At 37.3% G+C, this 22,736-nt stretch overlaps 1 protein-coding gene across 2 annotated transcripts in view; it reads left to right on the top strand.

The window, feature by feature from the left end:
* Nucleotides 1-22,736, top strand: part of atg7 (ATG7 autophagy related 7 homolog (S. cerevisiae)) — a 53,854-nt gene that overhangs the window by 2,246 nt on the left and 28,872 nt on the right. For both annotated transcript variants that reach the window (XM_067504676.1, XM_067504675.1), the window contains exons 4-17: nucleotides 192-309; nucleotides 439-516; nucleotides 643-759; nucleotides 1,955-2,101; nucleotides 2,305-2,393; nucleotides 5,218-5,339; nucleotides 6,682-6,772; nucleotides 7,032-7,176; nucleotides 8,167-8,325; nucleotides 11,548-11,742; nucleotides 12,379-12,624; nucleotides 14,513-14,628; nucleotides 16,124-16,199; nucleotides 20,106-20,186. In XM_067504676.1, coding sequence (XP_067360777.1) covers nucleotides 192-309; nucleotides 439-516; nucleotides 643-759; nucleotides 1,955-2,101; nucleotides 2,305-2,393; nucleotides 5,218-5,339; nucleotides 6,682-6,772; nucleotides 7,032-7,176; nucleotides 8,167-8,325; nucleotides 11,548-11,742; nucleotides 12,379-12,624; nucleotides 14,513-14,628; nucleotides 16,124-16,199; nucleotides 20,106-20,186 — 1,780 coding nt within the window. The remainder of the gene's footprint in view (nucleotides 1-191; nucleotides 310-438; nucleotides 517-642; nucleotides 760-1,954; nucleotides 2,102-2,304; nucleotides 2,394-5,217; nucleotides 5,340-6,681; nucleotides 6,773-7,031; nucleotides 7,177-8,166; nucleotides 8,326-11,547; nucleotides 11,743-12,378; nucleotides 12,625-14,512; nucleotides 14,629-16,123; nucleotides 16,200-20,105; nucleotides 20,187-22,736) is intronic.

Genomic DNA, 22,736 nt, shown 5'->3' with positions numbered 1-22,736 from the left:
GTTAAAAAATAAGTGAAGCTTTTGTTGCAAGGAGAATATTTGAAGCCTGTAAGAACTGTAGCAATTGTGTGACAATTATAATGAACTATACAGTCATCAAATTGAATATAAAGACATGTATGTATGTATGTATTTATTTATTTGGTTTTATTGTTATTATTTTAATTTAAATTTTAATTTGTTTCTTTTAGGGATGGGCCAACCCCAGCCCGTTGCTGTCCAGCTGTTGGAATGCTCTATAACACCAATACACTTGACGCTTTTAAGACCACTGATAAGAAAGCTCTGCTGGAGAAAGAAGCTAAGGAGGTAAAAAACATCCAGTGGGAATTTTCTAATAAACATATTCACACACATACATTTAATACAGAATCTTTTTTTAAAGCACACCGGTCAGAATTCTCACTCAGTTGTAAATTTTCCTTACATGCTTTGTAGATTTGGGATGCCATACAGTCTGGGGCTGCAGTGAAGGACCCATCCCTTCTTTGCAGATTTATTCTGCTGACCTTTGCAGTGCGTATAACACATTTTGTTGAAATGCATAAATAAATCAATGTAAAATGTCATTCTATTTTTGCTTTTTATTTATTTATCAATTTGTTTTACCGTTTTCATCTTATTTTTATGATCTTTTGTCAGGATTTGAAGAAATACCATTTCTATTACTGGTTCTGCTTCCCGGCGCTTTGTTTCCCAGAGGGGATAAAGATTGTCCAACAGCCGTCTGTCCTGGAACAAGTTTTCTCAGCAAAACAGGTCAGCTTTTTAAATATAATTATTGAATAACTGTAGTAAAATATTTTTGAACAGTCCACTTTGAAATGATTTTGTAGGTGCATTAAATGTTCCTTCAATTAATTTTTTTTTGTTTTTGGGTGTTTAACACAATTTGTCTGTAGTGTCTATGCTCAGTACAGATTTATAAATTTACTTCATGATAAAAGTGCTGTTGTGAATGTTGGCCTATAAATTAATTTTAATTGTTTTAGTTTATATTTAATATCTTCTATTTGCTTACACTCATTTTAAAAAAAAGTGTTGTTGCAGCTTCTTAAATGTTTGTTTGTTTGAATATTCTGTGTTGGTCATAAAATTGTATAATAAATTCTAGTGAATTGCTAAGTGTCAGGTCTATCTGTGGATCCGAGGAATAAAAAGGCCTCATTAAGTGAGGGTGAGCATGAGTCATGAATAGCATGATGCCAACCATAGGTCTTTCTAGCAATATAAATTGTCAAGTTTAGTCAGTACAGCACATAACTGAGATTTACTTCATGATTAATCAGTTTTAACTCTAAGATCAGGCCAGAATACGAATGCGAACGAACTGTGTTAACCAGTCTGTCCGTGATAAACTGACACAAATGAGGTCAGCAAAGGGTTTTCTAAGGTACTGAATAATGCAAAAGTAAAACTATTAGCTACTCTATTTAAAATAAATTACGTAAACAACCATGCGTACATTATGTTCCCTCAAATGTTTCCGATTGCCAGTAAAGAAATTCCTTGAATCATGTTTCCATCTCTTCAACATAGCGATTACATTATTGCTTCTTTCTCCATTGGGCAAAATTATTTGCATAGGAATTTTCTGTGTATGTTTAGGAGCTAACTTCCTAACAATCTTTCAGAAGACCTAGGACTTGAAGTTTGCAGTTCTTTATCTAAATATCTAAATCTGCCCTCTTTGAAAACTCCTCCTTTGAAAACTCCTTTGTGGTTTATCAAATACATGTGTACATAACTATTACAATATTTATCAAGTTTTATTTACAATAAAATATTTTAACTCATGTGTTCCACAGTGCCTCAAAGCATTGTTATTATTCAGGATTACACTTTACACAGCTTTATATATGATGTACAGCATTAATACAGAGTACATTATTAAACTGTAAAAAACATTAATGTAGCGTAAATATTGCTGACTGAATTTGTTTTTCTGTCTCAGATTGCAGCCTTACAAGAGGCTTATGATGGCCTGTGTATGAAGAGAGGGACCACTGCAGTTTCTTATTTCCTAATGAAATACACAGATGACACTGTTCAGTTGGCTCCACTTCAGGACTGGGATACATTCTTCACTGACACAAAGAAGGTGTTAAGACCATTTTATTTATATAACCTAAGTTCTCACATTTGCCCACTTTTCTCGTTTGTATTATGTTTTTTAATATTTGTCATCTTTCAAACCATCACATACAAGTGGCCCATTTACAGTGGCTCATCTGTCTAGATCAGAGTTGTATTGCACATACACACAGAGATAACATAAACACACCTTGTTTTGGGTTTTTATAGGTTACTGTGGGGGTCTACGATCCATGTACTCTGTCTCAACATCCAGGCTGGCCTCTGAGAAATCTGCTGGTCCTCTTAGCTAACCAATGGTAAAACTTTTTTCTGTGTGTACGTGCTTAGAGAATATAAGGAAGTTTGGAAGATGACATCTACGTAGGTCCACACCATGCATTTAAAAACAAGTTGTTTTGAAATTTGAAAGTGTTTTTCGACTTACACTGACTTTATTCAGGAACTAAGCCAAGAAGTAAAAAACAGGAAATCCGTGCTTGACCAATTTCCTGATTCTGAAGTGTAAGGAACAGGTCACATCTGTGCAGACAAGGTGCAAATTATACTGCATGTTTTGAGGAGTGGGGGTTGTGGGGGGGGTACTGAATTGACAAATTGTTGACAAATGCTGATGTGTGCAGAGCATTTACCACATAAATGCAAAAACTAGCTCATAAAAGCAGTATATGAGTCCTGATGACTAAAAAATTATGTTACATTAGGAACAGCACATCAGTCAGATATCTGTTTCCAGAGAGGTGTTCTCATACCAGAAACATATATAATCTCCATCTGTTCCACTTCCTTACTTTAGATGAAATACAAATTGAAAATCAGTTTTTTAAAATTTTATTTTAGCTTTATTGATCCGTGTAGGGAAATTCAGAACACACCAATGAAGATACACTACACCTTGGGTTCAGTGTCTTGTCCAAGGACACGAACACTTAATTACGCTTACTCCTTTATGTCAGAACATGACAGCTGCTGTTAAGGTTGCGCTACTTGTCTACAAAGCTGAAAATTTTCTTCAGAAACAAAATACATTTAGCCAATTACCAATACAAACTGCTCATGTTATGTCCTTAGATAAAGTATCAGGGCCCTTTCCTCCTTATATTACACCCCTTCCAAATAATTGTGTCATTTCAATGAAATAGGCCATGCTATTACTCAGCATGGGTGAATTACAATGACTGGTTCATTAACCCAAGACAAACCCATCTGTGAAACACGCGACACATGGCAGCTGGTGGATGTGGAAAACACACACACACTCTTTTATCCAGGATTCTCAACCTAGGAAAACAGCATATTTTGATGATGATATATTTTGGTGGCCATTGTATTCGCATAATTTTCTGTAGTCGTTCGAATAGTAAGAACAGACCTTGTTGTGCCATTCATATACGTTCACAGAGTTTGTGGCTTGGGCAGCAGAAAAAGGAACGAATTAAAAGCTATTGTGCATTTTAACTTAAAGAATATTTGAAGAGGACAGTTATCCGAACTGAAATATCATAGTTTACTACACTGTAATGTTGGAACTCCGAATTGCGATGGTTTATTGACTCAAGTTGTTGAAGAAACGGCAGTGGCACATTGAAGCTTGTATGTGTTTCATAAGGGCACAGCTGTGGGGAGTTTTTCCAAGTTGTCAGATTTATGACACTGAATCTGAGCATCCTTGTTTACACACACTCCAGCATTTACACAGGGATTAGGAACAAGCGACAGATGCTACAGGTGTCACTCAGCTTTGTCAGATCGGAACTTTGCAGTGAAGTGTTTAGCTGATGCCGTGTATTTACATTAGTCACAGTAAAATATGAACCTTTAGAAATAAAAACATTATACTTGGATCGTGTTGCCTTTTGTGTAACAAATGAGAAAAGAAATATTAAAAGACATGAAATTTTATTGCATTATAGTATGAAAGAAAACAGCTCTGACCTCCGTTATCTACAGTGCTTAAAATAGTTTTTTATTGTATTTATTTTAACAACACTCCTACAGGACTATATTTTAGTTTTGATTTTAAACAAGCCTGCCCCTTGCGATTGTATTGCTTTTCATGTCATTATCTTAGCAAGAGATTTATCAAAGCAGAATAAGGAATGTTTTTCATTATATACACAGCAAAAGTCTTTATTTCTGCTACTGTCAGCCATATCAGTGTACTTGCCATTTACACAAATCACATATGCTTTTTATTTGTGCCCTCTGTTTCCAAACCGGTCTGCTGATGCTTTATACATATTACGAGTGTGTTCTTCTTGCATTCCAGATAGAGTTTATTTTTTATTTTTCAAGTTTAGGTATATTATTAGACTGCAATCTCATGCAGTGCTTTACAAAGCGATAATACGGGTAAATAGTTAAAACATACACACTGACATTACACATACTGTAATACATAATATAAACATGCACACCAGTGATAAGGGGGAGAAGATGTTAAACTAAAGAAATTAGAGTTTTAGAATAGATGTATAGATTGCTGAAACTCTGTGCATACAACTCTAAACTCTACATTTATTTTCTGTCACACATTTCCCCACAGAGCATGGTTTTTCCTGGCACATGTGTTGTTATTTCAAAAAGTAAAAATATTTTTTGCAGTGCATAATTATTTTAAACGGAACTCCCGTTGAGGCTCGTTTAGTTATGGTGACCTGTTGTACCAGTGGCTTATCAGCAGCAAATACCAAAGAGTTTAGTGTTCATGCACTGTATTCAGATACTGTCTTTTTCCAACACAAACCTCATCAATCTTGTGCTTGACTACAGTTGTCCCAGGGTTAAACATAAATTGTTGATACTGGCTTAGATGGGAGAAAAAAGAATTACAGCGTAGCCACAATGTCTCACTTCTTCATTTTTTTCACGAGAGTTTCGTCAACTGAATCCTTTTGTTCCATATTAGGGGAAAATGTGATTGTGTGTGGATCATATATCTGTGAGTGTTCATTCATCGATATGCTGTTTAATGTGATACAGCAGGGGACAGAGCACTTAAGTTGCAGTATATCTTAGCATGATGTGATATTGTCATAATGTCATGTTTTCTTTAGTTGTCGTTCACATTTATAACTTCTTGCATCCTCTTGTACCTTTTGAATGTGTGCGTATGTGTGGCAGGGGCTCTAAGCTGGACATAGTGGAGGTGCTGTGTTTTAGGGACAGAACTCTGCAGGGAAGTCGCTCCATTCAGCACAGTGTCATCCTACAGCTCAAACTACCTGAACTTCCCAGTAACTCAGGTAGTCTCCTTTTCTTTATTTGTCTACGGTTATATCTGTACATGTGATAGTATGCATTCACTCATTTACAAATTCATAAAAGTGCGTCTGTGTGTGTGTTTGCGCATGTGCGTACACTTATACTGTAACTGACACGAACCCTCTGTCCATCTGCTGAGACTATCAGCTTCCTTTTCAAGCTGCACTAATCTTACACAGCTTCTCCATTATTCCTTTATCTGCTTAATAAGGAATGAAAGTCATTTAAATGGTAATCCCAGGATTGGAAGGCTCTGTGATCTGTGAAGGTTTTGTGGAATTGATGATTAGATGAGGTGTCTTTGTTTACCTTAGTCTATCTTGGGTTTTATTCAGCTCACAGAGAATGTATACATGCAGCAAAAATTGATTCAGCTATTCTGTTTGGTTTAACATGTACAAATTTGGTATTGTTTCCAAAGAGATTAACCAGTCCACCTTGGCTCAACTTTTCAGATACAGACTTAGCTCTGCAAACATCTCAAACTAGTGTAAAATGATGAAAAGAGAATGAAATACAGTGGCCTCCGGAAGTATAACAACAACGAGGAGTGGAATTGGAAGGCCTTTATTAACATTGCATGCTACCATGCAACAAAATGTTTTTCTTGTTAAAAACTGGTTAAGGGGCTTGATTAAACAGGCTAATTCATTCGTTGTTGCTATACACTGAAGCCATTTAGTTTTTAGGTTTAAGATCAAACAGTGCATATAAGATGAAAGTGAAGAAGTTTAGCTTTCATTTGATGGTATTTAAACATCAATTGTTAGCAACAAAGCTCATGGGAGCTTTTGTATAAGATCACCCAAATTTGATCTTTTCCAAAAGTATTAGAACAGTTCATTAAATAAAACTTAAAATTTGGTTGCGATTTTCCTATTTTCTATAGGTGCATGTATGACTTATTGACATCACCAAATTGTTTGCTTCTTATTTTGATACACTTCTTTTTTATAAATGAAACATGGTAAGCAAAGTCTTGATTACTTGATGATCACCTCCCCCCCAGAAAACACACTATGTGATTGGCACACAGGACTATTTTCTTAAAATAAATTAGTTATGATGAAAACTGTTGCACTATTATCTAAAGTAAGAGGGACATAATGCTTGAAATGTTAAATGTAAATTTTTTATGTTGTTAGTATCTCAACCACATTTAACATATCTTCACTGTATTTATGGCCACAAACCCCTGGATGTAAATAAGAAGAAGTGAGTTTTTTAAAATAGGGTGCACCAACACAACCTGCTTTTGTGCATGTCTCCATTTGTATGAATCTTTTGCTTATTATACACTTATATTGTGTTTGTTTAATATAGCATGTCCCAAGAGTGTAGGCTGGGAGAAGAATCCTAAGGGTGCAATGGGACCCAGGATGGTCAACCTCAGTGAGTGCATGGACCCCAAGAGGTAACATATAACATACAAAAAAAGGTGCTGAAGGGGCTCTGGCCTGCTCTGCAACTGAGGCCAACACTCTACAACTGGGCTCTGGCCTGCAAATCATTAATGCATTAATACAAAAATTAAATTGTTAAGCTATTCTATCAAGACAATATGCATTGGGCAAAGTAAAGATAACTTTAGTGGTTCATAATAAGGACTTCACAATATATCTGTGCAATGGAGAAATGCAAGGGTTTCAGTTTATTCAATATACTGTCTCCAGACTTGCAGAGTCATCCGTGGACTTGAACCTGAAGCTAATGAGATGGAGGCTGGTTCCTTCCCTGGACCTGGACAAGGTGGTCAGCACAAAGTGTCTTCTCCTCGGTGCTGGGACTCTAGGCTGCAACGTAGCCAGGACTCTAATGGTAAGGCTTAAAAAACAAATGTATGGATGGTTAGGGTGATAAAAGTGAATTTGAAATATTGCATGGAAAATTATATAAACTATGATAAATAATTAGTTTGTTCAGCAGTGCCACTCATTATTAAGTATGACAGTCTGAGAAATTAATGTTTTCTAATCAAGGATAGTTTTCTGTTTTACACTAATTTAATCAAATTTTCCTGTGCTCTGTGAAGAGAAACCAGCACACTGTCATCATTTAAGTGAAAGTTCAACTTGTTTAAAAGGAAAATGTAAAGAAATCTGTCATTAACCAATGGTTAAAGTGGCTTTTTGTTATATAGTAGGCATCTATGAGCTAGAGTGTAAAGGATCATTTTCTCTGGTAACGGCACCTTTTTAGTGTTAGATAAGACACTTGGACTCAACCCAAACACAGACCTGCAGACAAACTTTGATGATTTGTGTTCTTGTCTCTTCCGTGGCCCCCATCAGGCACTGCCTGACTTTTACCTTATACTGTAAACAATTTACATTCAGTAACATCACATTCTCAAAATCGGGATGTGGTTATTTTATTTACCCAGAAAATCTAGACTTAATATAATGCTAATTAAATGGCCAGATACAAATGGCTGTTTTAAGATAATCTTGTATAAATTACAAATTTGTGGATATGTTACCTAAAATTATTCCTAACTTTCAGCTCAACTGTAGCTTATAAATTTTTCACTATTACTGGTTTATACCGTTATTAGACATAGACAACTGTTTATACATTTTGTCACTTCATTATCAGTTATCTTCTACAAATAAGTACACGTAAGAATACAACTTTGAAAGTGAATAGGATTATTTAAATAATGCATTCATTATGTGCAAACTGTGCACATAACTTCAGTTGCTGCTGCTAAGGGCAACATTCATGTCAATAAATAGTGAAAATAGCAATTCAATATTTCAAAATTGTTGTGATTAAAAACATGGATTTTGATTTATCTTTGTTCTCCAGGGATGGGGTGTGAGACACATCACGTTTGTAGACAATGCAAAGATCTCATACTCTAATCCAGTTCGTCAGCCGCTTTATGAGTTTGAGGACTGTCTCGGAGGAGGGAAGTCCAAAGCCGTGGCAGCTGTTGAGCGACTCACCAAAATCTTTCCTGGAGTGGTAAGTTCTTCAGAGGAACCTTCTCAAAATGTGAATTGTGTTTTTTTTATCTCTCCTGGTATTTGAGGAAAGGAAACTCTTTCTGCAGTTTTTGGTGAGTTTAATGTGATAGTTATGTTATTATTATGTTATGTTATTATTATCTTTAATCTTTTGTACATCAGGGCTGTGCAGTTAATAGAATTTGATTTCAGATATAAATATGACTTCCAGTGATTACAAAAACATAATAACTGAGACAAAACAATTATTGTGACCCTTTTCATTCCAGTCCTTTGATGCTAGGGAGTAGTCAGAGATAATGGTTAAAGTTGGTTCAGACTAGTGTTTTTATAGGAAAACAGACTTCACTTCCCTCAGAATCTACTCCTGAGCCTCTGGACCTAACATCAATTCTAAACTGTATTGCAGCGAATGAGAAAGACTGGTTCTATGAACAAATGTTCATAGGTGACTGGACACACAAACATGTCTTCATTCACCCTACAATATTTAGCATGCACAGTAAATATGCTCTCCTTTGGTAAGTTCAAGAAATCAACTTGTAAACTTGAACTGTAAACTTATAATCAACTTGTTAAATAATCATGATCACAATATTGAACAAATTAATTGTAATTAGGATTTTTGCCGTGATCGAGCAGGCCTAACTAACATTATAGTAATCTGAATTTTGTTTGCTATTCTTCTAATATTCCTGTTTGATGGGCTGTGTCTCAGACATGATGGCCAAGCCATCCTTGTTACTTGCATATTAATTCTGGTCATTCATCACTGTAATTATTGAGTGGGTTCCCTGGGGGAAATATTTTGCAGTACTTAATGAACAAGCAGCCAAACATGCAGCAGGACTCTGTTTCGGTGTGAAAGGGTGCTCCCATCTCTTAATAAACCACTTGGAAACACATAGACTAAATGCATATTAATTATTTGAATTAAGTGTACACCTGTACACTGATGCATGCATGTTTAGTTCTGAGAGATGCTGCTAGTAGTTCAATATTAAGATGATTCACTTTCCTCTCTTCCTGATGTCCAATATCATGAGGAATTAGCAAGGCCATGAAAGCTTGAAATAAATAAATGTAATAACCTGTTTGCTAAGTTGCTTCCCATATATATATATATATATATATATATATATATATATATATAAAAATAATAGCAGTGGCAGGCAAATAATACTCTTCCCTTGAGCCACATTTGGCTGAAAGCTGAGGTTTTCTCTTTTTAGTTTGCGCATTTACATATTTTTTTACACATCTACTCTAGTTAAAAATGTAGATACACTGCTTATGTCAAGCCCGATACATTATGACCTTATTTTTCATGTATATCAACAACAGCTTTAGGGAAACTTGTTAGTTTTGGCAAAACTGACTAAGACAAGGCACCGCACCGACTCACTTGCTGTCTGTGGTGTGATTTCCTGAACACGTTGGGTTTGAGGCCTCATTTTTGAGTAACTGATTCCTGCAAATCATCCAACTTATGATTCAATAATGTATTGTTACTGAAACACGATGGGTCTGATTTATAGTGTGACAAATGAGATGATGTCCACTGTACATGCACACATGCACACAACCGCCCACCCACATTCACTATTTCGACTGTCATGTCATCAACTTGATCTCTGAGTCTGGTTCTCTCTAATTCTTCTGGGAATAACATAGAAAGCAAAAGAACATAGCCTGACTACATTGATGGATGGCCCTGTGTTGTCACAATGTGTCTAGACAGTGTGTTTGTTTACCTCTTATACTGGCTGCAGCCATCTGCCCTCCCATTTTCATTAATGTGGGGGTGTACCTGCTTCTCCCTCCTCTGTGCTTGCTTTCCTACAAAGAAAGGGGCATCAGGTGCCAGTGGGAAAGATAAAAAGGAGTACTGGACCAATCCATTAATTGACCATAGTTCAACAAAGTGATTGTTGTAAATGTCAGAGCATATATTATATTTTGTATGTGTACATAAACTATTGAGTGAAATATATAGGCTAGTTTTGTTTTTGGGTGATGGGAGGGGGTAGCTGGTTGAACATGTCAGTTTAGAGGTGGTGTTGGTTTGTCATGAAAGGTCTTTTATGTTTTCAGTGAAGGCTTTTTCCACAGTTAGACTTATGTACGTGTGTTTTTCTCAGCTGCAGGTTGAAAATGTTTGTTGTGGAAATTGGGATATTATTATTATTTCTGCAGCCTGAAATTCCCTCTGAATGCTTAGTAACACTTACAGCAAAGTGAAAAGTAAATTCAAGACTTGATTAACAACTCCCACTTTTCAAATGTGGAGAGCAGTCCAGTGATTCAGAAAAAATTGGCTTTTCTTCTTGTTAAGATTTCACACCTCATCTCTGCCCTTTTCTTTCCTTCTCTTAACTATGAAATTATTCTTGACATTTCCATTTGCCTCACTGTCGAGTCTGCAATCCCTGGAGATGCACAGCAATACAGAATCACAGTAATACAGTTTGGCAGTGGACAATAAAAGACATTAAGTCATTGAACCCTTAGAGACCCAGTTTTACCTGTTTCATTTACTTTGCTGTGTTTCCTAAAGATGTTTTTTGTAGAACTGGAAGAAGACTCAGTGCTTTCTTTTCATACACTGCCTTGGACCTTATACAAGAGACTCATTCATACTTGTGCTTCCTGAATAAAAAAAGTTTCATTAAACCGGAACTTAGCACCCTCTTGAAAACCGTGTCTTTGCTAACCTCCAGAAGTTTCACTTCTAGTCTTCTTCTAGAGATATACAGATGTCCTCCCAGACAGGGAGATGACAGTGAAACTCTGCTTTTCAATGTCAAACAAGATTTGAGGGCTTGAATGCATAGTCCCACTTGCACCTGCAAGGACAAGAACAGTTACATCATTTTTAGGTGGGACAAGTTTTAGTATATGTTTATTTAGCATGGTTGGTGGAGGGTTTACTCTGTCCTCCAATTTCTGCTCCAGCTTTACAATTTGGATACATTTTTCATACAGTACATGCTCATGTAGATTAAAACTGAACAATGTTTTAATTGTCACGCTGGGAAAAAAGAGCCAACCAGAAATTATTCATTGTTCAGGTAAGTGAGGGGCCATTATAAAATAAACCTTGTAACTTATAGATCCCCTGCAGTATTCAGCCTCCAATTGTAGCTACTTTAGAGTTTGATATAGTTTGTAAGCTTGCTATCTCTGCCTCTTTGTCACTTCTCCCCCTCTGTACTTGCAGAAAGCAGAGGGCTACAATATGAGCATCCCCATGCCCGGCCACCCAGTGAATTTCTCTCAGGCCACTCTTTCCCAGGCCCAGAGGGATGTTGAGCAGCTGGAGAAACTCATTTCAGAACATGATGTGGTCTTCTTACTAATGGATACAAGGGAAAGCCGCTGGCTGCCGACAGTGATCGCTGGCTGTAAGAGGAAGGTAAGAAAAAGCAGTTCAATATGTACAAGGTGCAGAATAGCCACAGAAGTTTGGTGAGAAAAATCTATTTGCAGCTTTGTTAGGCTTTTAGCTCACTGTTTTGATTTTGCATATTTACTGTGAAGTACATTAGTGTCTCATCAGCGCCCTCCCAGTACCAGAAGAAATTCTGATAATTAAGCTAAACACTCAGATGTTTTGATAAGACATCTACAATGAGAGTATTAGACTTGTATCTATCAGGTGGCCAGATGCATTACTCTGAGTCAATGCTTTATTACTGCTGAATGTGTAAATATGACTAAGTCATTTATACCGGTAGCCAAAGCAACCTTTTAAATTGATTATTTTGTGTGAAGTTGTGCTTTATTATGGTTTATTTATGCTTTATTATTCTAAAGAGTCTTTTAATATTTTATGTTGTTTTTTTTTTCTAAATGATTCAACACAGCCCCCTTGTTGTGTAAAACAAGCCATTAAGTTAATTTGATTTGCTCGAAATGTTATGTTGTGTGTTTAGGAGAAGTGGAAAATAACCCCATTCAAGTCAGAGCATTTAAAATCTTTTGTTGCTGCTGCTTTATAAAACCTTTTTATTACCACGATTTACCATAATTGATATCTCAAATTTTACAGCTTGTGGTGAATGCTGCTTTAGGCTTTGACACATTTGTCGTGATGCGACACGGCCTGAAGAAGCCCCCTGTCAGTCAGAATGTCTCTGCGCGAACAGACTCGTCACCTTCTTGCTCCTCTACTTCCTCTTCGTCGTCCACACCGGCCGGGTCTGTGACGTCTGTCCCTGTATCTTCTCTGTTCTCCAACATCCCAGGGCACAAGCTGGGCTGCTACTTCTGCAATGATGTTGTTGCACCAGGAGATGTAAGAAAAACACATTTACCAAGCATACACTCAACACTCAGTGCCTTTGTTTCCTTCCACCAGCATTCATTTTTACAGCTATGCTAATTAGTTTGCTGGATGATATTCATACAATTATATTGTCAGTCTTGTGCTTAAAGCTTGTTCCACTTCCCTCAAGTATTAAAAATCAGCATAGTGGAAGAGAATTCTTCAGATTTTACAATTTTCTAGGAATGGTTTTAAACTTTCTTAGAGTATGTCATTAGCTCTAAACCTTTAGCATTTAAAAATTTCACACCTGACATAACCTTTTCCAATTTCGAGACTCACGATTTTCTCGCCACACACATTCTGCTTGTGTCAGATTTTTGTGCTCTTGGCTCTTTGTTTTTCTTTTAGTTTTTTGTTCCTCCCTCATGACCTTTTGATGGGAGTAATTTATAAAAACTGTCCATCAACTATTGAGACCTGCAGTCAATTGTTGGAGACTATTCATCTCTGACTTCTTCTATAAATGCCCTGTGGCTTCAGCCTGCTGTCACAGGTTATACCATTATTACCATTTGAATTAGAAGTACAGCTTGGTCACACCAAATTCGAAATGTTAGATATGTATTTTTTTGTCCAGAGGGCAAATGAATAGAAAGTCGGAAACTGTGTTCTTGGCATGAGTGGCTTTTGTGTTGTTTTTTTTTAAACATTGTCGATTGAAAGAGAAAAGTACCACAGACCTTCAAATACATCTGTCAATACAGTGTCATTGATCAACAAAGTGAAACATACTGAGTATGTAAATTTAGGCTCTTAACAGGCCCACAAAGAAGATTTATTTCCTTTTTTGCTGTAAAACCATGCTAGTGGTGCAACTTTATGCATTTTAGTTAATTGTTCAATGACCCACTGTCTGTTGAATATCTGCTCACTTAATCTACAGTGCATCCAGAAAGTATTCCCAGCGCTGAACTTTTTCCACATTTGTTATGTTACAGCCTTATTCCTAAATGGATCAAATTCATAATTTTTCTCAAAATTCTACGAACAATACCCCATAATTACAATGTAAAAGAAGTTTGTTTGAAATCTTTGCAAATATATTAAAAATTAAAAACCAAAAAAAATCAAATGAAATCAATAAGGTCCCACAGTTACCAGTGTCAGAGCACAAACCAAGCCAGGAAGTTCAAGGAATTGTCTGTAGACCTCAGAGACAGGATTGTATCGAGTCACAGATCTGGGAAAGGGTACAGAGACATTTCTACCGCGTTGAAGGTCCCAATGAGCATAGTGGCCTCCATCATCTGGAAATGGAAGAAGTTTGGAACCACCAGGACTGTTCCTAGAGCGGGTCGGCCAAACTGAGGGATCGAGAGAGAAGGGCCTTAGTCAGGGAGGTGACCAAGAACCCGATGGTCACTCTGAAAGACCTCCAGCATTTCTCTGTGGAGAGAGGAGAACCTTCCAGAAGAACAACTATCTCTGCAGCACTTCACCACTCAGGCCTGTACAGTGGGCAGACGGAAACCACTCCTCAGTAAAAGCCACACGGGACAACTCTGTGAATGTCCTTGAGTGGCCCAGCCAGAGCCTGACTTGAACTTCTTTCACGTTGTCATTATGAGGTACTATGAGGAAAATCATGAATTTAATTCATTTTGAAATAAGGCTGTAACATAAAATTTTGAAAATGTTAAGTGCTTTCTGGATGCACTGTACATCTATTTGTATACAGAGTGCATCATCTTAGCCTGTTAAAAATAAAACCTAACGCTCATATCCTCATTTAACAAACTCAATGGCACTTTAGACTCATGTTATTGCAGTTTTTAGTTTGCCAGTTAGTTAAAATATTACATTGTTGTGTGTGTTTGTGTTTCATTTTTTTTTCTTTTCTTCATTTTGTGATCAGTCAACTAGGGATCGGACTTTGGATCAGCAGTGCACAGTGAGCAGACCAGGCCTCGCCATGATTGCTGGAGCCCTAGCTGTAGAGATGATGGTATCCATTCTTCAGCACAGTGAAGGGTAAGCCCAGTAAAAGTTACCGCAGCGCAGAAGTCTACTAAGAACTACTATGCATGTGCTTGCTTTTATTTTTTAGAAGCTTTGCATTCAGAACTCCTGTCATTCCTGTGTTATTGAGGTAAATGTTTTTTTTTTAGTTTATTGTTTGGATTTTAAAACATTGTGTTTTAGGAAAAAATCATATGTGTAGCACTTTACATTACCTCTCTAGAGAGAGAGAGAGAGAGAGAGAGAGAAATTATTCATAATTATATACAAAGTGCACTGTTCTAAACTTAGGAAGACCAGCTGCCAACAACAAGCACCTCTGGGATTTATTTTCAAAAATATGAATCCAATGAAAGATTGTTGTAATCACGCTGTAAGACACTCCCCTATCATAGCCACTACAGCCCTGATTGCCAGTTGGTGTGTGACATCTTCTCATCAGAGCTTTATAGTGGTACCTCATTCAAAGCATAAAAACTAAAAGATGTTTTACCTTTGATTCCTTTGCTCCTAAACTTTCAGTAAGCTTTACTTGGTTACTTTTCCTTTTTGATCAAGCAGCACTGCAGGTGAGGTCTTTCTGCACAGGTATTGTTTTTAATTTTGTTGTAGCACAGCTCCAAGAAGTTATATTCCCAAGACAAGCTTTCTTGTGGTTTATTGTCCTTCTCTCACTCTCTCAACACTGCGATTCAAGTTCACAATCTGTACCAGCTCGATATTTTCGACTCTGAGACTGTTTTGGGGATGTTTTTATGACAATTAAGTTTATTATTCGTGTGTGTGGATGCGTCTTTGTGAAATGCAGTTTTGTGTGCGGGTTTCAGTGAAAGTCATACTAAAGTGGCTGCTTGCTGGACCTGATAAGACATCCATTTTCTCTCTGACTGTTTTGAGATGTTATAAGCCCTAACAGAGCTCCTCTGCCTGTCCTGGATAAAAAGCTTAGCAAAAGAGATAGAAAGTTTTCATGTGTCTTTACCTCCTACCTTTACAAGAAGAACTCTTCTTTGCAGTTCTGTGTCCTTGTTTGTTACTACATACCTTAGTAGTGCTTATTATTTTCTTCATAAAACCAATTCCTCCATGCCTTTACCCCTTTTAAGGTCCTCACACCAGCTTTCCAGTGGACGCATACTTTATAACAACATCTTTGGAAGAGATTAGCGATTAATGTTTCAGATGTTTGACAGACATTTTTTACATAAACTTATAATTAATTTTATTGTTATCTGTAGAGAGGGTCTTATTTAAACCTGGCTAGATTTACTGGTAAGCAGGAGCTTCCAGTACATACCTATTCATGCACAATATAGTGGAGATTAGCTAAAACTAAACATACACAATGTTTATTAAAATAGATCACTGTGCTTTAAATTATGTGTTCTTCTGTTTGGCTCATTGCATTGTGGGTAGTTTTTAGCAAAGTGCACTGCCTTTATTTCTCTTTTTTTTTTTTTGTTAAGAGTTGAAGTATATAATGTATATAATCATGCTTTGCATCCAGAGGCTACGCGGTTGCCAGCAGCAGTGACGACCGAATGAATGAACCTCCCACCTCTTTGGGTCTAGTGCCACATCAGGTCAGACACACACACACACATCTATGTATCCACATCTTTACACAGAAAAAATGTTGTGCTTTTTGCCCATTCACATCCATCTGCTAACTTGTCAAATGCATGCCTTTGTTTGTTACTACCTATTATCTACGCCATGAGATATTTAGAGAGCACTTTCTTTATGTTATACTTTTCTTACAGATGGGATTGTTAGAAGACTCCTTTATTGCAAAAAGAAGGATGTGTGAATGCCTGTGTGTTGTACTGTAGACTGTTTTGGGGTAAACACTCATTAACAACCATCAGCTACTTTATAGGTGAACCTTTAACTTTAAATTAAAGGTAAATTTTTTTTTTTTATCTAAAAAAAAATAAAAATGCTAATTTCTTAATGAACCACAGGGTCACCATCCATGAAAGTGGTACAGAGGGCCGGTGAAGAAAACCCTTAGTGACATGTGTAAAGAGTATCGTGTGGCAGGGTACATTTTATTACAGTGCATGCGGGTTTTATTTGTGTCATTTGATGAATTCAGAATGAAAGATAAAGATGAAATGAAGAGACTTCACATTCACTGAACGTGTTACAATTAAGAGAAGACAGAGGGCTTTGAGTTACCTTACGTAGAAGTGTGAGAAGAAGATATGTTATATGCAAACTCTGGCGGAAGATGTGCACGTCTTTGTGTGTTATCTATTAGACTTAATCTCATTCAGTCTTTCATGAACTTGGATGCCGGGCCAAGGATAAAGCCCTATCGCTCATTATAAGAGACTCTAACTAGGTTTGAAGTGCTTCTGTTGGGAAGAGCAAAACAATTCAATTTCATAGGTCGAGGGGCACCACTGTTGAGGTAATTTTTCCTATATTCTGTCCTTGGCCATCATTTTTGTTCTTCAAAGGTTGGAACGCCACACACACTTTTGTGGAGAGGCTAGTGTGTGTCAGTTTTTATAGACTTTTTCCTCAAAACTCGGGTTGGATTGGATTTACAAACAAAGTGACGCATTTAAAGTTCCTAAACGTAATTGAATCACTTTCAGTCGGTTTGATTGAAAAAATCTAGTCAAAAACAGTGAGTAGTGTGGCTGTGAGTATCATGTCGGAGTTGTGAATCTCATTGTTCCTCTCTAGGGACCGGAGACAAAGAGACCAAAACAAATCAATAAAACATCTCCCAGCCGACCAGCCTCTGAAGAGTAACCCTTTAAGAAACACTGGCAAATGGTGCACACTTAGTTTGAGAAAAGAAAATGTATATATGATATAAGAGCCTAAACATACAAAGAATAATTTAAATGTTGACCATATAGCAGAGTTTTGCAACTGCATCCTGTGGCTTATGAACTTGTGTCGCATATTTAAGTATCTCACCACCTCCACGCAGATTATCCTGAGTATTCACCCTCTGGGGAATCTGAATTTCCGCCATTTGCCTGACACCTTGCTTGTCGTCTTTTAGCCAAATAAGCCACAGAAAAATGGCAATACAAATGGGGTATGTTTTTTGTGTGTGTGTGTTTGTGTGTGTGTGTGTGTGTGTGTGTGTGTGTGTGTGTGTGTGTGTGTGTGTGTGTGTGTGTGTTTGTGTGGGTGGGTGTGGATAATGATGACCAGAGAAATAATTTCTAGGGTAATAATAATAATATGTGTGTGTGTGTGTGTGTCCAGTTTTGTGTTTTCTACCTCATATGCCTGGAATGCCTATTCCACCAGCAGTGGCAGGCTAGTGCAACACACTGCAGCTGCCACAGTGCCACAGTGACAGCTTGTGGTGATTTATAACAAGTACATGATCTCTTCAACTGGCTACGCAGGTTCAGTGCAAAAACTGCACAATGTGACATTTTAAAATGGTATAACATCTACAGCATTTTACCATGAGATGTAATGTTTAATGTTAGGAAAAATGCAGTGTTATCCTAGATGATCAATAAAGTCCAGTTAACTCCAGGGTAACTAAGCCAAACAAAAATATTACAAATAGAAAAATACAAGTTTCTTTTAAATCTCACAAGGACTTTACAGTTTGTACTGGATATGCAACCTTTACCCGTGGACCTTATTCTGATTAATTTAGATAAAAAAAAATTTAAAAAATGGACAAAGCCTCAGAAAGAGAAACAGAGACTGGCATGCAATAGATATTGTGTGTAGAGAATGAGAAAATAACAAAATTACAATGTTGGAAAATAAGGATGATGACATTTGATATTGTCATGTCTGAAAAAATATACAGTAGGATAACAAACAATGTACAGAATATTTATTTCATATATGACTGGCCTTTTGTACAGTGCTGTAAGTCAGTTTGTAACAAGTCAAGCAAAAATGTGGTGCTTTTAATCTCAAGATCCAGGATTAAAGGATTTGCTTTAAATAACATTAGTTTCACGTGCAGCACTTCATCAACTGCCAGTCATGTCCATGTATTATTATACAATGTAAAAGTGATAACTATTCTCAGGGTTGTCTGGGTAGTTACAGCAAGCAGCAGACTACAGTAGCTGAAAACACATTATATTTACTCTCATACCTTTCTCATTGCACTCAGTGTGTGTTAGGACTGTCACACACAGGCCCCTTGCATTTTGTTTTTTATATATCATTCATTTACTGTCTTTAACTCTTATTGACACAAAAGACACAAATTCCTTTTATGTGTTTGCATTATTAAAAGAGATTCTGTAGTATGTATGTTTTTGGAAAGGCTGTGCTGTTTTATAAAGTGGTGTTAGCCTGTTCACGTCCGTTTTCATTGCCCACACTCACTGATGGCTCTGACTCATCCACTCATCACTTCAGTTTTCTTCTTACATTTATTTTTAAATGTGTGCTGCCTGTAACTGCAGTAAATCATCCAATCTCTATGTTGGGTTTTTAAACAACTCTTTGGATGCCCTTGGATATGCCATTTTAATTGTAATGGACAGCATGCATATGGGAAGATATTAAGCACAATAAGATGAATGAAGAACAATTAGCAAAGAAAATGTAACAACCTCTGGCTTTTGTGTTGCTAGCTTTTGTAAATTGAAATGTTTTGCAGAATTGGGCACTGGACCACATTATATTTGATTAGCAGTTGCACCGTTTGAGATGTATATCTTGACCACCCATTCTTAGGTTACCACACAGCCTGGGCTAGTGCACATTCAGTCCCATAAGGAATAATTTAAAAGGGGTTGAAATACTCATCACAAATCTCCCTGCCAAGAACTGAAAGCTTCTCATTTCCCCCCTTGTTCACTTGCTGTGGTAATTGGTCACAAATGTTTGATGTATTTGTCGGCGTCACCACCAGATAATTATAGCGAGGAAGTCAATTTCTGCTCTGGTCTATGTGCAATACCAAATAAAAAAGCATAATGGATGGAGCTTTTATTAAAAAAAAAAAAAAAAAAGGAGGATGTGGGTATGAAAGAAGAGGAGGACAGCAATAAAAGGAATATGTTGGTGATGAGTGGTGTTTCAACATGAGTTTTTGGTGTGTAGGTGTGTGTATGTGTTGAAGGGTCTCTTTAGTTAGTAAAAAGCCATAATTACTGTAGAGATAAATAGGAGTGAAGGCTTTCAGCAATAGATGTGCTGAAAAGGTTTCACTAAAAACACAGCAGAGGGCGCTCTCAGCATGATTTTTAAATTTGGAAAACAGAGAAAGTCTTAACTGCTTCCCAATGTCTAAGTGCCAGACTTATTGTTAACCTCTCTACTAATGTTATATTTACTTTGTGTTTACAAGAATTAAAGGTCTAAAAATGCTTTATCCCTTACAAATTAGACAGTATATCACTTACTGTATATGACTCACATAATGTAAACATGCAGTATTAATAAATAATGAGAATGTGGTTTTGCTTATGAGTTTTTCTGCGCCTCTGTTACATGTCCGCCAGGTTTGTGATGTGTTGGCTTCTCCTCCACAGATCCGGGGCTTCCTTTCGAGGTTCGACAATGTCCTGCCTGCCAGCCTGGCCTTTGACAAATGCACAGCCTGCTCACCCATTGTAAGTGACACAATAATGGCAACTGAATAGTTAAAAAATCAATTTCTTTAGCAATTTGTTAGAAAGATTGATGCAGCAACCATAGATGCAGATGCATAGGTTCAGATTCACTTATGAGATCAGATTCTGTGTATTAACATTGTTTTGAAACACAAATTGCAGCTTTAGCAGAAATAGGGGGTTTCCTATCTCTCCCATTTCTACAATGTGAAGTCAATGATGTGTTGAAATATTGTTCCATAATGAATACTGAAGACACACACACACACACACACACACACACACACACACACACGTGCACACACTGAGAAAAGCTAGGAAAACCATATGGTAACAATCAGGCAGCAGTTGCTCATTGATGTCAGTGACTGTCGAATGAGTAGAATTAGCTCCCACCACTGAAGTGTGTGCATGGACGTGTGTGTCTGTGTGTGTGTGTGTGTGTGGGTAAAGACTGGTTGTTGAAGGGTCTACATGTCCCAGATCAGCCAAGTAGGGTGGGAGAAACTGCGTTTGTGTTTTCTGCTGCTCTGTTATTGGTCCAAAGCCAACTGGTCAATCAGTGTCCCAGGTGGTTCTGTGGTTAGCAGTGTGATTGGTGGATGCAATGTACATTAGTATAAGACTAAGTGGGAGGGAGAAAAAAAGACAACTGGGAGAAAGTTTTTTAAATAGGGGAGAAAAAGCAGTGTGCACGTTTGTGGGGGGAGAGATAAAGAGAGGAAGTGCTGGGCTGAAGAACGGGTGTTGTGTTGTGTTGAGTGGAGGGCTGGTTCACTCTCTCTCTTTCTCCCCTGATCTCAATGCAGTCTTTGTGTCTATAAAGAGGTCATAAAGCCCCAGATCTATCACTTTCATGAGAAGACAGAGCAAGAAACCAAAAGGCAGTGGGGGGAGGGAGGGCTTGCTTGTCCTCTAAAAGTTTAAACTTGCTCCACCTATGCTGCTCCTGAAAAAAAATGGGGGGGGTTCCCACCCCATTTTAAGGTATCATGTTTCTGCTGTGTGACTGATGAGATTATTCAGTCTGCACACAGGGTTCATATGGTTTGATAGGATTGGGTAAAGCCTGTATGGTTAGGAACAATGAGCAACATGTGTTAGTAAAGACTGTCCTTTGATAAGGCAGGGATAAAGGTTTTGTAGTGAAATTGGTGAATATGTATTGATTCAGTTAATCCCACTTACACACCTTTACGCTTGCTGCTTTGCATATCTGCCTTTTCTACCAGAATACTCCTATTTCACTGCTCCATCTGCCTCAGCACTGTCTCACCTTCTCTCCCTTCCTGTTCTCCCTCCCCCATATCTGCCCTCCCTTTGTGTGTCCCCCTGTCCATCTATCAGTCCGTTCACTGTAATGTGTGTGTCTTTGTCTTGTGTGTGTGTGTGTGTGTGTGTGTGTGTGTGTGTGTGTGTGTGTGTGTGTGTGTGTGTGTGTGAACGAGTGCATGTCTGTGTGCTGCAGTCAGCTGTATGCTGCCCTGTCACTATGGAAACAAAACAGTTCAGCCCCTGTCTGGGCTGGAGCAGTTCCTGTAGAGTTGGTGCTTTTCTCTGTGTGTGTGTGTGTGTGTGGGTGTGTGTGCATTTTCTGGGCCTGCAAGCCAATAAAACTACACGCCAGAGAGTAAATCATAGCTGACGTGGCTTTGTCTAAAATCATGCCAGACAGTTCTTACTACACCTGCTTGTACTAACACTGCCAAATATGCTACCACTATTTATAGTAAAAACAATGTTCAAAGTGGTACTCTGTTAAAGCTTTGATAAATGTTACTGTCCCATTTAAGGTTTTGTAGATGTAGACAAGACGAAGCATTTCTGAAAAAGCTGTAGTAATTTGTAATTGTGTTACAAGATTTCATCAAGCTGTGGCTCAATACTATGTCTGATGTTGGGTGTGCTAGTAGTTTTACACAGAGGTGGCAGAGGTACACAAGCTCAATACTAAAGTAAATGTATTTGCCTTAAAAAATACTTAACTTAGCTCAAGTTAAGGCACTAATTTTTCTTAAATTACAAAAGTAAAAGTACTCCACTAAGAAAGCATTGTGTTTTGAACACTATTGAATATGATGCAGCAGGTCTAGTCCACATGTGTTTAACAGATTCTCAAAGATGAATATTATGGCAAAAATGCAATAAAAATCTTTGAAAAGTAACTAAAGCTGTAATTGTGAGTATTGGAGTAAAGATATAACGACTTCCTCTGACTTGTAGTGGAATAAAAGTAAAATAGGAAAACCCCTGTTAAGTACTTAAGTAAATGTATTTATCCCTTCTTCTTTTACGGCAGTTTTAGTGTCGAACTTTTTATTAACTGTACAGCTGAAACAGACAGTTGATCAACTAATAGAACATTTGTTTGTGACACTGCTGAAAGAGAATATTGCACTTTATTACATGTTCCACCTGAGTAACCAACAAGTAAATTAATCTTTGGTCAATAATGAAACAATTTTCTTATGTCTCAGATGTGCTGCAGTTTCTATCTGGAATGCTCAGCTAATATTTCTTTACTTGATGCAATCTTAAGAAATGTTTCGT

This window comes from Channa argus, chromosome 5, assembly GCF_033026475.1.
Source record: "Channa argus isolate prfri chromosome 5, Channa argus male v1.0, whole genome shotgun sequence".
Classification (NCBI taxonomy): Eukaryota; Metazoa; Chordata; class Actinopteri; order Anabantiformes; family Channidae; genus Channa; species Channa argus.
This window is presented reverse-complemented; position numbering and strand designations above follow the sequence as displayed.